This window comes from Oryzias latipes, chromosome 1 (assembly GCF_053564925.1).
Source record: "Oryzias latipes strain Hd-rR chromosome 1, Olatipes_Hd-rR_3.1".
Lineage (NCBI taxonomy): Eukaryota > Metazoa > Chordata > Actinopteri > Beloniformes > Adrianichthyidae > Oryzias > Oryzias latipes.
In genome coordinates, this window is record NC_136237.1 from 491,936 (window position 1) to 508,712 (window position 16,777).

Consider the following 16,777-nt stretch of genomic DNA (forward strand, 5'->3'; position numbering starts at 1 on the left):
TATGACATCTGTGAAGAGAAACTTCATTCTTGTGAATGAATTCTTAATACGAAACAACTGCTATGATATCTTCAAGTCAGGCTTCAGACAATCCCACAGCACTGAGACAGCTCTGACAAAAGTAACTAATGAGATACGTTTGAATACAGATGGTGGAGACATGTCTGTGTTAGTTTTATTGGATCTCAGTGCTGCATTTGATACAGCAGACCACGCTATGTTAATCACATGACTGTAAAACTGGGTGGGCTTCCCTGGACCAGTACTAAACTGGTTCAAAACGGAAAATAGTAAATATATTGTGTCAATTGGTAACTTCTCATCTGAGCCAACAGAAATTACATGTGGAGTTCCCAAGGCTCCATTCTGGAGTAACTTCTCTCCCACTGGCCCAGGTTATAAAGAACAACATTAGTTATCATAGCTATGCAGATGAGACACCGGTATATATTACTATGACACCAGGAAACCGAGGCCCTGTACAGGCTCAGCATCAAGGACATCAATGACTGGATGTGTCACAACTTGCTTCAGTTAAACAAATTTAAAACTGAGGGTATTGGTTTGCGGAATAAAGAGAAATGGTTGGAGGTCACTACATAGCTTCAGTCTATTCATCTAAAAAACACCAAACAGGCCAGAAACGCGGCTGTAGTGATGGACACAGACCTACATTTTGATAGGCAGTCACAAAATCAGCCTACTGTCATCTCAAAAATATTTCAATGATTAAAGATCTGATGTCTAAGCTGGAAAAACTAGTTTGACTTGACTCATGTCACAGTGTTTTACAGCCAACCAAAAACATGAATCAGGAAACTGCCGTTGATTCAGAACTCTGCTGCTCAGGTTTCCAAAAGGACCAAAAATTAGAACCATATTAGTCCTGTAGTAAGGTATTCCCACTGCCTGCCTGTCTGCCAGAGGATAGAGTCCAAACCAAACACTGAGAAGCTGCCTTCAGCTTCTATGCTCCACAGATCTGGAACAGACTTCCATAAAGCCATAGTTCAGCTGAAACCGTTGGCGAACCTTAACCCTAACCCCAAGACAAACTATCTTTTTCCGGTCGAGAACCATGGCCTCAGATTTAGCAGTGCTGACCCTCATCCCAGCCGCTTCACACTCGGCCACAAACCGCCCCAATGCCCTCTGGAGGTCCTAGCTTGATGAAGCCAACAGGACAACATTATCTGCAAAGAGCAGAAGGAAATCCTGTGGCCTCCAAGCCAGACCTCCTCCGGCCCCTGGCTGCGCCTAGAAATTCTGTCCATAAAAACAATGAACAGAACCGGTGATAAAGGGCAGGAGTCCAACGCGCACCAGGAACAGGTCTGACTTACTGCCGGCTATGCGAACCAAACTCTTACTCTGGCCATACAGAGACCAGACAGCCCTCAGTAAGGCTCACCGGACCCCATACTCCCAGAGCACCCTCCACAGGATACCACAGGGGACGCGGTCGAACGCCTTCTCCAAATCCACAAAACACATTTGGACTGGATGAGCGAACTTCCACAAACCCTCCAGCACCATAAAGAGGGTCTAGAGCTGGTCCACTGTTCCACGGCCAGGACGGAAACCGCACTGTTGTTCCTGAAACTGAGGTTCGACTATCGGACGAACTCTGCTCTCCCTGGCATTGACTTTCCCGGGGAGGCTGAGGAGTGTAATTCCCCTGTCGTTGGAAGACACCCGCCAGTCCCCCTTCTTAAAGAGGGTGCTAACAGTTCTAAATGACTTTATTTGCTGTTTCCCCTGCTCTTCTCTACATAGCATACAATTTACCACATCTTCTTTTCTAGCCGCTTTACACTGGACATAAAAGGTTTTTCTAGTTTGCCAAAATTAGCATCCACATTATCTCTAAAGTGACTCTCTCTATTAAGTGAGCAAGTCAAAGAGTCTGTAAATCTTTATTCCAATTCCTTTGTGTTATCTCTTATAGATTGCACCTCCTGCTTTAAATCAACATCACCCATTTGTTCTTGCTGCCCCACTTGATAAGTTTATGTTGGCCTCTTCATTAACAACTCTTTCCTCATAATTTTACTCATCATCATGCTGTAAATACAAAGAACTTAACCCTTGTGCTATCCTATGACCCCCCCTTCCATTGAGGTGTTCTCCCTACCATGACAAAGGTGGATAAAGGTGGAAAGATTTCATGTAATCCATGGACACCAGTGAAGATCACAAATCATTGAAGAAAAAAGGTTCAGAGCACTGTCTAGTGGGTCTAGATGACCCAACTCCCAACGTTAAAGTGCCTAGGATAGAACAAGGGTTAATAGAGATGATATTTCTCCAGCTGAATGAGACTCATGAGTGACAAAAGCTCCAGCAGTAAAATGTGGATCTAAAGCAGACATGGTATTTGGTGAAATCCTGGTTAGTGATACTTCATTATTACTTTTGTCACCCAGAGTCACCATTTTAAATAAACTTAAATGTCCCAAGAAAACAAACAACAAATTTATTGTATGACAAAGAGAGCCTCATACTGGCCACCATATGTAACACTCCACATTATATTGAAGTAATTACAAAAAAACAGGGATCCTCTTTCTGTCTTAACAGTGTTTTTTTAATTTATTTATACAAAACTAACCAGTGCGTGTTTCCCACTTACTTTTTCATTTGAAATATACACAAATATATATATATATATAATCATCAACCCTTGTATTAAACCACCACCCAAATACACCCAGGTCTTTATATTATTCTTATTCAGTTCTTTAGCGTTTTTTTGGCATCTGTCGTATCCTTTTCAGTCTCAAAATAATCACTAGCCTGCAGTTCAGAAGAATAAGCCCTAACCCTAACCCTCTTACCAGTTCGGTTGTATCAGTTACAGTTATGGGTAGCTGAAAGTTAAAACGATATATCCATGTGAAAATCTGTTGTTTTCTTAATCCTTTGAGGCAGTGATGTATTCCAAGAAGTGATGGCGTAGTTTGAAAAATCTCCCTCTTTTTTGTCAGTTTTTGTCTCCTTTACTCTTCTCCCCTGCGATCATTTGTTTGGGCAATTCTCAGCCGTCATGAATCACACTCTTAAGAGAACGGCAGTCATCGACAGGACGTCCCCTGATCGCCATAGCTGTAGTCCGGGATTCTTGTTATATCTGCACATTTTTAACAACATAGACATAGTTAGCTTGCACACATATACATATAAAGAAAAATATTAAAAGGTGTTCACATGTCACCAAAAATGAAATACTGGACCATTAATAATAATTTAAGGCTAATTTGGAAAGCAATTACTGTCTATTACCCCCCAGTGAAACAACAATTCTATTTATATTATGTGCAACTGCTACAAATAACCAGCCCTTTGATAAGCATGAGAATGTATGGAAGTTTGACCACAGGATCAATTCTGCAGGAAGAACGTTCCACGGACTCATGGCCACACAAAAGAAGGAAGAACTACCAAATGGAGCTTTATGTTTGAGAACGCTACGCTCACCCCTGGTGACAGATCGGGTTACTCGTACAGTGTTTTCAGAGCAGAGACTTACAAACTTTTTTAGAGGAGGATCAAACGTTCTTCTGAAAGTTTGAACAAAGTGCAGCGTCAGCCCTCGGATCGTTGTGAGCCCATTCTGTTGATCCCAAACAACATCAGGGCCCTTTTGTTAAAGTTGGCTGAATTGTAGAGCACAGTTTAATTAGCTTTGTATTGAAAATGGTCACTTTGAGGCTACAGCAGTCCAGGGAACAAAGAAGGTTTAAAGTGTGCAGGTTTTTCATGTTACAGTTTTGCAGTGATCACATAAGTATGTGACACCGTCACATTGAAAAAAGTAATGAAAAGTATGATGAATGAAAATGAAAAATATAAGGAGAAACGAAAGGGAAAATGCATATGAAAAGAAAATGTGGGAATTATAACAAAAAAAAATCCTGTGTACACTGTCTATGAATATGAAAATCGGCGTCATTGACTATGGGGCTTTTGACTGGGTGAACCTTCATAAGAGGCGGAAACCAGAGGTGATTTAAAAAAGAGGAGCGGGAGACGCGGAAGAGGGACGTCAGACGCTGAAGGAGGGGGGTGTGGCGGTGCCAGACGCGGAAAGTCTGCAGCCGCAGCTTGTCATCCCTTCGTTTTCATCCAACAGTAGTGGAAGAATAGCGGGAGAGTAATTAAATATAACCCTCATCTTGGCGGAGCACTTGCGGGAGGACCGGGTCCCGGAAGCGGCGTTCTGGACGGGAGGAGCGCACCCGAAGGAGCAGTTCTGGATTCCCTCTAGGAAGCGGTGAGATCGACCCTATATTCATTTTTTGGGATGTACTTTTTTTTTTTAGTCATGGTACCATGTGAAGATTGAGACTTCATTTTTCCGTTTTGGAGGAACTTTTTTTTTCCACCGGATTATTCAATATTTTTTTGTTTTGCATCATTCCAGGAGCGGACGGAGAACTATTGACTGTGGATCTCTCTTTCTGTTTTTTTTTCTTTCTTCTTGTTTCAACGGGTTCGTTTGTTGCGGGAAAAAGGATGTTTATTTATTAGGGGTTTTCCTGTGGGAGTATTTTGTGTTTCTTCTGGGTTTTTTTGGTCAAAGGATTGTCAAAGACAATTTCAGTTTTCTGTCATTATAAAAACGTCGTTTTGTGACTAGCAGATGTAGTGGCTGGTTTATTTTGTTTGTGTGTATCTGGGTGTGTTGGCTTGCATTACATGGTGAGGAACCCCTTGGTAATGTAACCATCAGAAAACCTTGTAAATGGTTTTTTTGAGTGTTACATTTTGGTGGCCAGTATGGGGATCATCTAGGAGTGAACACACCTGTTTTCTTTTCTTGAGAGTAACATATAACTTCTTGTTTTTCTGTATATATTTGGACATTTTTGTTTTTTCTCGGTGGTCAGCCTCTTAAATATATCAGGGTTCTTTTCTGTGTTTTGTTCATGACAAGTTCCCCTGGCTTAATCTTTGTTGGTAACAAATCAGAATTTCATCAGTCAATCAACCATAAATCATGGCATCAGAGAGCATTATCCCGAGTTTGGAAGATGGGTTTGAGCAAGATGAAGGGGTTTCAGAACCAGCCACCGGAGGTTTATCTCCTTCCTCCACACCTCTGAGTGGTGAGCAGGGATCTGAAAGGGGAGATGCATGGGTTACCAGAAGAAATCCTATTGGTGAAGTCGCATCTTTAATTAGCTCACTTTATATATCAGACCCAGAGGAAGAGAATTCAGAGGCTGAAGACGAGACTACTTCCTATTTAACCCTGCCAGCTCTTGCCTCACTCAACACCGAATTGGGGCATTTGAGGGACAAAATAAATTCACTTGAGTCAGATTTTAGAGACTCAATTACCAGTGCTCTGAATAGGGAAGAAGGGATCAGAAATTATATTGATAATAATATGAAAACCATGGAGAATATCATGATGTCCAGTTTAAAGCATTTTGAAGAACAGATAGTTGGATGTTTATACAGACGGGATGAAAAATGGAGAACAGAAATTCAAAGGTTGAAGCGTGCCAACCTTTCTGCTATTCCAGATTCTTTCAGAACTAAGACCATGAGTCGCCCGTCAAGCGTCCACTTCGCCTCAGAAACTGTTGCTAAGGGTGGTGACAGATCAATTCAGGGTTTCAGAAACCCCAAGACGTCAATCCAGGACCTCCCTGGCACTTCCATGCAAAGGTCAGCTCCATCCGTTGACTATGATTTACAACATTCTCTAACTCTTCCCACGCCTTCATCGAACTTATTCACCGGAGGGGATGGTTTAGCGCAAAGCTCTCGTCTTTCCCCAGAAGAGCGTGTGATAGAACAATCTGGTGTCATGGCTAAATCACAGAGTTATAGATTTCCTCCTCCTGAACCCCTGTCTCAGGCTCAGTCTGTACCTCATGTCTTCTCAAATACTCCCAACCTTTTAACACCGGTTGAGATGTCATGTGCTCCTGCTGCAAGACCATCAGTAGTATATTCTAAACCAGCCGTCCAAATGGAATTTCCATCGTTTAGTGGGTCTAGAGAAGTTTCAGATATCCTAAATTTTGTGGATCAGTGTGAAACTTTTCTGGCCGTGCGTCCGTTGACGGACACTGAGCTTCTTGGCGCTATCTCTGGGGTTCTAAAAGGGCCAGCTCACAGCTGGTGGTGTGTGGAAAAAAACAATATTCGGAATTGGGAGGAATTCAAAGAGGCTTTCCACACTGCATTTCTCCCTCCGGATTATCTTACGGAGGTAGAGGAGAAGCTTAGGGATATGGTTCAGTTACCTGACCAGTGTCTCCGGGATTTTGCCTATGACTATAGAGCCCTATGTTTGAGGTGGAAACCTGACATAACCGAGTCAGAGCTAGTCCGGAAAATCCTAAACAACTGTAATCCCAAGATAGCAGGTTGCTTGAGAGGTACCGTTACCACAGTGGATCAGTTGGTGAGGATTGGCACCCTTGTAGAAAAGGACTACACTTCCTCCAGAGAATACTGGGGTAAGGTAGACCAGCAGAAAGCCAAGGAGAAGGGTCAAAGACGAGTTTATGATAAGGGTCCGCGGAAGAACATGGATGTGGTTAACATCATCCAGGGTGGACAGAGGGTTTTTCCAGCAACCCTACTTCATGTACCAATTGAAGTAAGAGGAAAAATATGCCATGCAGTGTTTGATACCGGGTGTACATATTCCCTAATGAGACAGAGCCAGTGGTCTGAAATCGCTCACGAGGGGGAACAGTTGAAAACCTGTGACAGCCAGACATTTGCTCTGGCTGATGGGAAAACCCATGGGGCTTTGGGGAAAGTACAATTACTGTACAACTGGCATGGCATGTTGTGGTCCCTGGACACTTACATCATGGCAGATGCTCATTTGGCATTCCCCATCATATTGGGTTTGGATTTTTTGAGGAAAACATCTACCATTTTGAATTTGGGTAATCAAACCTATGGTGTCAAAAACCTTTCTGGTTATGCCTTCCACCATTTCATAGACAACCACCATGGACAGGGGGAGAGTAGCAGTTCTGTTCATCTTTATATGGCTCTTCCACCAACGGTTACAAATCCGGGTTGGCAGGTAGCACCCCCTGCATTTATGGACCAACCAGTGGAAGTTCGCGAACTCTTGCGAGCCTGGCCTAAAGTATGCTCGGGTAAACTGGGGATAACCTCAGCTGAAGAGCATCACATTTTCACCACTGATGAGGTACCAGTTAGGTGTAAAGCCTATCGGGTTTCGCCATTCAAGCGTAAGATTATAACAGAACACATTGATCAAATGCTTAAGGATGGCATCATTGAACCCTCTCAGTCGGCATGGGGGGCACCCGTAGTGTTGGTCCCTAAACCAGACGGGTCCATGAGATTCTGCGTGGACTATCGTCGGTTGAATGCCAAAACAACGGCTGACGCTTATCCCATGCCACTGATCCATGATTTGCTGGAGTCAATGCACGGAGCTGAATTTTTCAGCACCCTAGATCTAAAATCTGGGTATTGGCAAGTGGCGATGGCGGAAGACAGCAAGGCTAAAACTGCTGTAATCACCCCCGTTGGCCTATATCAATTTAAATCCATGCCGTTTGGATTAAAGAATGCGGGAGCCACTTTCCAGCGGTTAATGGAAAAGGTACTGGGAGAGCTAAGGGGGAGACTGTGTTGTGTTTACATCGACGATGTCATCATTTTCTCTCCATCAGCTGAACAACATCTGAAGGATTTACAGGCTGTTTTTGGAAAACTGCACTCAGCCAACCTGGTGCTCAACCTGAAAAAATGTACGTTTTTCCAGAGGCAGTTAAGGTTTCTCGGTCATATTGTCTCTGGAGCCGGGGTGCAGGTTGATCCTGATAAGTCTCGGGCTGTTATGACCTATCCAGAGCCGACGAATGTACCATCTCTCCAGCGGTTCCTGGGTTTGGTGGGCTGGTACCACAAGTTTATTCCCCAGTTCTCCGACCTTGCCGCTCCCCTGAACCATTTAAGGAAGAAGGGTGTAGAATGGAGATGGACGGAAGAATGCCAGAGGAGCTTTAATCAGCTGAAACAGGCTCTCGCTAAAGCTCCCATATTAGTACAGCCTGACCTTTCTTTGCCTTTCGAGGTGCACACTGACGCCAGTGACCTGGGGTTGGGCGCAGTGTTGGCACAGATGACCAGCGAAGGAGAAAGGGTAATAGCCTATGCCTCTAGAGGGCTCAAGGGGGCAGAACGTAATTACTCAACATCTGAGAAGGAATGTCTGGCGGTGGTATGGGCTGTTGAAAAGTGGCAGCATTATTTGGAAGGAGCAGAATTCACTGTGTTCACAGATCATGCTGCTCTTACGTGGGCTTTTAATTGCCCCAAGACCTCGTCTCGACTGACTCGTTGGACCCTACGGTTACAACGATTTCAATTCAAAGTGCAGTATCGAAAGGGCTTGCATAATGTGGTGCCTGATGCCCTCTCAAGAGCTATGGTTTCACCTTCAGACATAGCCACTTGTGCAACTTACAAGGTCCATCCATGTTCTGCAGATCTACCATGCTCTTTGGTGGAAATCAAAGAGGCACAACAAAGAGACTCATCCCTCTCTAGTATAATTCAGGGGGTCACCACCAATCCCAGTGACATAAGATCAGACCGAATAGGTTTGGTGGTACTGCAGGGTCTGCTCTACCGTCGGTCTCCAGTAAAAGATGGTGGTGATAAATTTCAGTTGGTTGTACCATCTAGCCTAATCCCTGTTTTCCTGAAATACTTCCATGATCATCCTCTGGGTGGGCATCTAGGAAGTCTCAAGACCCTCTTACGAGTGCTGGAAGTAGCCTGGTGGCCGTCAGTGAGGAAAGATGTCTGGAACCACGTCAAAGTCTGCCATATGTGTCAAACTCACAAGGCCGAGAACCAGAAGCCTGCAGGTTTTATGCAGTCAACTGTGGCCGAGGCTGCATGGGAGAAGTTAGGGATTGATTTACTAGGGCCTCTCCCCAGGAGTAAGAAGGGGAATGTTTACTTGGTGGTCTTGGTGGATTACTTCACGAAATGGGTGGAGGTATTTCCACTTAAAGACAGTAAAGCGCACCGCATCGTAACTTTCCTGAGAGATGACATCTTTACGAGGTATGGGGTTCCTAGAGAGCTTGTATCTGACAGAGGTCCACAGTTCACTAGCCACGAGATGCTGAACCTTTGTAAAACATGGGGAGTGATCCAGCGCTTTACTACCAGTTACCATCCACAAGCTAATCTTACGGAAAGGTCCAACCGGACTATAAAGACGATGATAGCGTCTTACGTTGGTTCTGAACATAAAAACTGGGATTTGTGGATTAGAGAATTTCGATTCGCCATTAACGCGGCCCAACACGAAACCACGGGCCGGTCACCAGCCGAACTTATGTTGGGTAGAGGGTTGAAAGGGCCCCTTGAACGTCTTATCGGCGTTTCCCCTTCCCCTCACCAACCTCATTACAAACTCATGGAAAGACAGACAGAAATGATCGCACAAGTGCGAAGGAGAGTAGGAGTGAGACAGGCCAGACAAGCCAAGTATTATAATGCTCGTAGGAGAGGTGTACAGCTTCTACCGGGGAACTTGGTCTGGGTACGGTCTCATCCCCTGTCTAAAGCATCAGAAAATTTCTCAGCTAAGCTTGCGCCTAAATGGTCAGGACCAGCTATGGTGTTGAGACAAGTAGGACCCATTACATATGTGGTGCAGTGGAAAGACCAAAATAAAAAAGTGGATACTGTCAATGTGGTAAATTTGAAACCTTATTATGGTGTGCAGCCTCTCTCACCCAAGGCTGGGGGGGGGGGATATGTGACACCGTCACATTGAAAAAAGTAATGAAAAGTATGATGAATGAAAATGAAAAATATAAGGAGAAACGAAAGGGAAAATGCATATGAAAAGAAAATGTGGGAATTATAACAAAAAAAAATCCTGTGTACACTGTCTATGAATATGAAAATCGGCGTCATTGACTATGGGGCTTTTGACTGGGTGAACCTTCATAAGAGGCGGAAACCAGAGGTGATTTAAAAAAGAGGAGCGGGAGACGCGGAAGAGGGACGTCAGACGCTGAAGGAGGGGGGTGTGGCGGTGCCAGACGCGGAAAGTCTGCAGCCGCAGCTTGTCATCCCTTCGTTTTCATCCAACAGTAGTGGAAGAATAGCGGGAGAGTAATTAAATATAACCCTCATCTTGGCGGAGCACTTGCGGGAGGACCGGGTCCCGGAAGCGGCGTTCTGGACGGGAGGAGCGCACCCGAAGGAGCAGTTCTGGATTCCCTCTAGGAAGCGGTGAGATCGACCCTATATTCATTTTTTGGGATGTACTTTTTTTTTTTAGTCATGGTACCATGTGAAGATTGAGACTTCATTTTTCCGTTTTGGAGGAACTTTTTTTTTCCACCGGATTATTCAATATTTTTTTGTTTTGCATCATTCCAGGAGCGGACGGAGAACTATTGACTGTGGATCTCTCTTTCTGTTTTTTTTTCTTTCTTCTTGTTTCAACGGGTTCGTTTGTTGCGGGAAAAAGGATGTTTATTTATTAGGGGTTTTCCTGTGGGAGTATTTTGTGTTTCTTCTGGGTTTTTTTGGTCAAAGGATTGTCAAAGACAATTTCAGTTTTCTGTCATTATAAAAACGTCGTTTTGTGACTAGCAGATGTAGTGGCTGGTTTATTTTGTTTGTGTGTATCTGGGTGTGTTGGCTTGCATTACATGGTGAGGAACCCCTTGGTAATGTAACCATCAGAAGACCTTGTAAATGGTTTTTTTGAGTGTTACAAGTATTAAGAAAAATTGCAAATTAAAATCTACCAGACAAAAGTCACACACTTCCTGATGGATGTTGCTGTTAGCTCTCTGTGAACTTAAATACTTTTAGGAAAAGAAAAGAACCAAACTTCTTTGTTACAGTTGGGAAATGGGGAAGATCTGTTAAAGCTTGGTCCAATTCATGTCAGTAAATCCTGATTAAAAAGCAGCTTTGGACACATTTTAGACTGCAGCCTTGCTGAGTCAGTCCAGCATCACTTTCTTTTCTTTCATGTCTCTGTAACCAGAGGCACCTCAGAGGATTACCTAATGAACCGTCAGCATCCTCAACATTGCAAAGACTCGTGCTCACACATTCATCATCAAAAACAGCAAGATTTAACACACAGACGAAAATCCTGATGGAAAAACCACAGAGGAGACATGACTTCTAAACACCAGCGAAGCCAGTTGTCAAACTACTGGGATGTGTAGTCAAACTCTGCAGAAAGATTCTTTTCTAACCATATCCACTGCTGCCTCCCTTTCAATGGGGGTCTCGGCGTGGGGGTGAACGGGCACCCCCCTTCTTTTTACAGTCTATCACCATCACTGTAAAACACAGACACTCACCTGAGCACAGGTGCCAGCTCACCTTGCACTAATAGTGACAGAGGAATGTGCTTTACATGTGTGTGTTTGTGTGCATAAGTATGTGTGCCAGCTGTAGTTGTATTGTGTATGTGTTGAAATGTTTGCGTGTGGAGGTTTTTGAAGCCAACAGGTATGTTTGCAATTTCATTTCAAAACATGGCTATTAATCACAAACCACATCTATTAAAGATGTCTTAAAGGCAGCTAACGAGACGACGGTACACAACTTCAATGTTCTCTCATACTAATTCCAGTCATGGGGGGCAGAAAAAAACAATGCGAGTGGCCCACGGTGCTATGAACCCTGGGTACAACCATAGTGAGAAAATCACTAGAACGCAAACTACTAGTACTGGTAGAGATGTTAAGGAGGGAACGACGGTAATATGGAGTTTCCCCAATCAGAGTCTTGTAATTGATACCAATGCAACCGCCTTCGAGAGTGGAGTGAAGGACATTTGACAAGATTCCATAAATCGCAGTACAGTGATCCCTTGCTATATCACGGTTTACTTTTCACGGTTTCGCTACTTCACGGATTTGGATTGTGCATTGTGTTCTGCATTCTGATTGGCTAAAAAGTCACTCAGCGAGTAGCTCAAGAATGGGACCCTTTGATGAGCCGTTCATTACAGTTCTCCAACATAATCGATGGTGGCATGTCGGTGTATAAGGATCTTTAGCAAAGAAGAAAAAAGAGCGACAACAACTGCCTATCACTATGTTCCTCTCCCGAACAAACACACCTGCAGCTGCACCGCGGGCTTCAAAAGGAAAAAACGCTGCAGAGGATGCAGCGGCTCAGTATGAAGAGCAGTGAAAAAGAAGACCGGAGTCACTATCTGTCCCACTGTACTTTTTTATTTTTTTCATAATCATTTTAAATTTTCCTCCGTTTAATCCACTCGGGTCGCGGTGGGCGGGGCTAATCTCCGCAATTTAAAGCCTTCTGTTCTTATCGATGATTGAAATTATTATTTGACAGCACACTACAGAAGTTATTTGTTGAAAAAACTTTTCTAAAGTACTTTTATTTGTTAAAAACAATTGATTTATCCTGTTAAATGGTTTGTTCTTTCTTTTCAATGTATAATAGTGTATTTCATTGTATAATAATTGTAAAAAAATAAAGGTTTCTACTTCACGGGTTTTGCTTATCACGGGTTCTATTTGGAACGTAACCCCCGCGATAATCAAGGGATCACTGTATTGGGTATTCAAGGGAGCCATTTTGACAAAACAAGTGTGATGAAGGACATCCAATTTATGAAGGAGAGTTTTTGTAGCTGATCTGTAGATAATGTCACCATTGTCCAAGACAGACTGTCATTTTTACCAGATTATGCTTTGCAGATTGAGTGAAAGATGGTTTATTCAGTACAGAAATTCTCGGTTTAATCCTAGCTACTACTGTGTTCATATGAGAGTCAAAGGTAAGTGAACTGTCCAGCCACATAAGTATTTATTTTAAATACCAAAGTATTTACATGAGCTGACACATTGCAGTGTTACATCGCCGAAGGTTGAAATACTGCCCTCACAAGGCGTCAGAACTGCATGACTATTGAAAATGATAAATTTAGTTTGCTAGTATTGATCCGGATTCGTAAACTGGAGAAGGCCTGTTGCAAACCGTTGAAACTATTTTGAAGAGATGATATGGCAGTCTCTATGGAAGGGCTGGATGTGTACAAAATAGTGTCATCAGCATAAAAATTAATGAAGGAATTACCAGCAGCATGAGCAATTTCGTTTATATAGATTATAAACCAAATTGGTCCCAAGATGGACCCCTGAGGGACCCCCATGGTTACTAGGGGTGGAGAAGATTGGTGGCCAGCTGTACGCACAAATTTTACACAATCTGTGATGTAACTTCTGAACCAAGCAACGCAATTCACTGAGAGACCTATATGATGGAGATGTTTAAGGACTACTGAGACAGAACCAAAGGCTTTAGCAAAGTCGACAAACACAGCCACACAATACTCCTTATCAATGACACACCTGATGTCATTCACCACTTTCAAAGTTACTGAGATCACAACTGTGTCCACTTTAAACAGCAAATGGCAGTTGCTGTATGGGGGTCCGCGTATTGGGAGTTTCAAGAGGATGAATTACTTGTTTGTTTACCAGTTTTTCAAAGACCTTAGATCAGGGGGGTCCAACTCAATCGCACAGGGGGCCATAATCCAAAACACACCTAAGGTCGTCGGCCAAACAGGTTTAACTTTAAAACTTTAAAATTTAACTTTTTAAAACATAAATATGAATAAAAAACAGACAAGAATGTTATTCCAGAATAAATCAACTTAAATCTTAACTAACTTTCCGTATTTTGCTATATCCTGTCAGAATTATACAAGTATGAAGATGCTGCAGAACAAAACTAACAAAGCCTGGAAATGAAAATAACATTTGTGCTTTTCAGCTAAAAAAATCAAATAATTGTTTTCTTTGCTTTTGTGTCATTTTATCAGATCTGGACTCCTGGCATCATTTTTTAGCATCAAGTTCATTTCTGTTTGGTGTGTGAGGTCTGTTTTTTTAACTTGTCTGTCCAACAGCTAAGCAGGGAGATCCGAGCTGAAGGCCTCTAGTGTTGGACAGATTTTACTGTAACGATAGGGGTTTATGATTTTCAGACAGAGTATATTTGTATAAACCCCTTTTGTAGTTGAGGCTAAGCTATATTTATAATAATAATTTTTCTATGCATTACTTGGACCGGATGGAAAAGAGAGGGAGAGAGTGGGATGTTAGACAGGGGATTGGGGGTAATGGGGGGGGGGGGCAGTCGATGCTACAAACTCCTAACATACCACTGTCATAAGTACATTGCATGAAGTAGTTCTCACATACACACATCAACACGCACCAACAGTCTGCACACAGCTCTTTCCAGCTTTGAAGTACATTCATACATTAATGATGGCATTTATCTCACAAGACTTGTGCACCCAGACAGGTACACACACACACACAGACACGCACACACACAGGTGAACAGCCTGACTGATGGGGAGCAGAATTCATGGCGCGGTCACAGCTATGCAGTAAAAAGCAGTGCTTGCCTCCGCTGCATCCCAATGAGGAGTCAGGTCTAAACTCCTCCAGCCCAACTGAACAGCAACGGCCCACCACCACGGAACCTGGATCATTCCTGGGGTGTAACCACCAGCATCCTCTGCAGTTATTGGAATAAATGTTGAAATGAAGCCCTATTATCATGACTAATTAGGGACTATTAAAGCTGAGATAATATTCATGAGGATAATACTTAAAGGCTTTAAAGGACAAAAGTATCATAAAAATGCTCATCGTCTCTTATCTCTCCTGCCTGAGACGGCGCTGATATAAAGTCCTATCAGCCTGATTATTAAAGCCAAATGTGAAGGTCTCCTAAGGTGAAGCTGTGCCCCCACAGGACGGTTTGAAGGTTGGGCAGAAGTTCATGAGCAGACCTCAGAAATGTGTGGAGCTGCTGCTGAAGACATGAAACGCTACGTGAAACAGACGCAGAGCAAAAAGACCTTCACTCCACCTTCCAATCATCCATTGTTGTCTTTCTTCAGCTAATTTATGGTGTATTCTGCAGCTGAGGTCAGTGCTGAGGCTCTGGATGGATTACCTCTGCTCAGCTTCACCCAGAACTACCCAGCAGGTACTAGAGCGGCGCTGCAGCTGCTCACATCCCTCTGAATCCATTTCACTGCAGTGCTGTTAAATCAACCTCATGCCAGGCACACTACTCACCTCCCATCGCAGCTTTCATTATAAAATTCATGATGAAGCACTTCTGGGGTCTCCTGTTTCTGTGGACAGACCTGCAGCCAGAGGACAGAATACATGTGCTGTAAATGCACACAATACAGGCTTTGTAAGTCTGATGGGATGGTGATGAAGACCTAAAGCCTCTGTGTGATGAAGAAACACAAGTAACATAGTAACGCCGCTAAGATTCCTGCAGTTTGTCTGTTTTGGTAAGAAGGAACTTGGAATTGGGTTGAAGTAACGGCTGTTGCACTGATGCAGCTGCGCCCTTCATCCACAGCCACCTTCATCCTGATCCATGACTGCACCCTCATCATCAGATGCTCTCATTCTTGTGGAGATGAGTTTAGAAAAAGAAAAGAAAGCAAAACGAAGGAAAAGCATGGGGGGGGGGTACTCCAGAGCTCCTGTAGGACAGGGGCCTTTGGGAGCATCCCCCCCCCCTCCCCCATCCGCTGGGCTTTAGTTCTAATTTGAGAGACTGACTTTATATAATTGTAAACATTTATCTGACTTCAATTTTGAGACAGTTTCTTTAGTCACCAGGATATCAGTCCTCAGAGATGGAGATGGAGTCAAGACTCCTGCAGGACTCCTGCTGGACTCCTGCAGGAGTCCAGCAGGAGTCCAGCAGGAGTCCTGCAGGACTCCTGCTGGACTCCTGCTGGACTCCTGCAGGAGCCTCTTACGAGCCCTGCATGTAAGAGGCTCCTGCAGGGCTGAAGGGGTCCAGCAGGAGTCCTGCCTGTGCTTCGTCCTGTGTCGTTTGTCTTTGCTGCAGCGGAGCTCCTGCAGCAGCATCCTGACTGTCTCCCGGTACAGACCCCCTCCGGTAGTCCTTCAGTGTTCTGGCTGTGCTGCAGTGTGTGTCCTGTGCGGACTTCAGCCCTCAACGCCTACGAGCTCACACAAACATCAGTGTATGGATGCGGTTTAAGTGTGCGGAAGCGCAGCTGTCCCGCACATTCTGCCTGAACTGCTTTACCTGCTGGTAGTTTTCCTGGAACAGACGCCTCCACTCGCAGCTTTTCCACTCGTGTCCTCGTCTCTGCGCACAGAAGCAAAACAAGAGTTGTGCGCGTGCAGGAGCGGGTCGTGTCGTCTTCTGTGCGTCACTGCGCGGCTCTGTGTGCAGACATGCCGGCTGTGTCAAAGTCAGGCTGCAGTACGAGGGAGAGGGAGGAGGAAGGGGAGGAAGAGAGTGTTCCTACAGGACGAGGGAAGAGCACGCGCGCAGAGGAGGGCAGAGCACGCGCGCAGAGGGGAGAGCACGAGACATTTCTCTGAGTCACACTGACTGAAGTTTGGGCTAAAGATGTCCTGGGTCCATTTTAGGTCAGATCGGATCGTCATCCACAAATACTACGACATCGTTAAAACGAATCATTAGGGTCCTGGTATTTGAAGACCCACTTCAAAGAAAATGGTTTTTAAAGTTCTTGTGGCATTTCTCTGATTTATAAAGAAAATTAAGAATAAAACTGCATTTCTGAGGATTTCTTTATATTTAAAAAGATCTCTTTTGTAACGCCCATTTAACTTGTGACAGCAATGGAAATGGGCGGGGCCAAAAGCTTCCTGCTCCGCCCCTTGTGATGCAGACAGACAGATCC

At 44.0% G+C, this 16,777-nt stretch overlaps 1 protein-coding gene across 2 annotated transcripts in view; it reads right to left on the reverse strand.

The window, feature by feature from the left end:
- cplx2a (complexin 2a) overlaps positions 1–16,380 on the reverse strand; it is a 65,812-nt gene extending 49,432 nt beyond the window's left edge. For both annotated transcript variants that reach the window (XM_023952912.2, XM_078945378.1), the window contains exons 1-2: positions 16,150–16,380; positions 15,147–15,217 (exon numbers count right to left, since the gene is read on the reverse strand). In XM_023952912.2, coding sequence (XP_023808680.1) covers positions 15,147–15,177 — 31 coding nt within the window. In that variant the 5' untranslated portion in view covers positions 15,178–15,217; positions 16,150–16,380. The remainder of the gene's footprint in view (positions 1–15,146; positions 15,218–16,149) is intronic.
- Between the last annotated feature and the right edge of the window lie 397 nt (positions 16,381–16,777).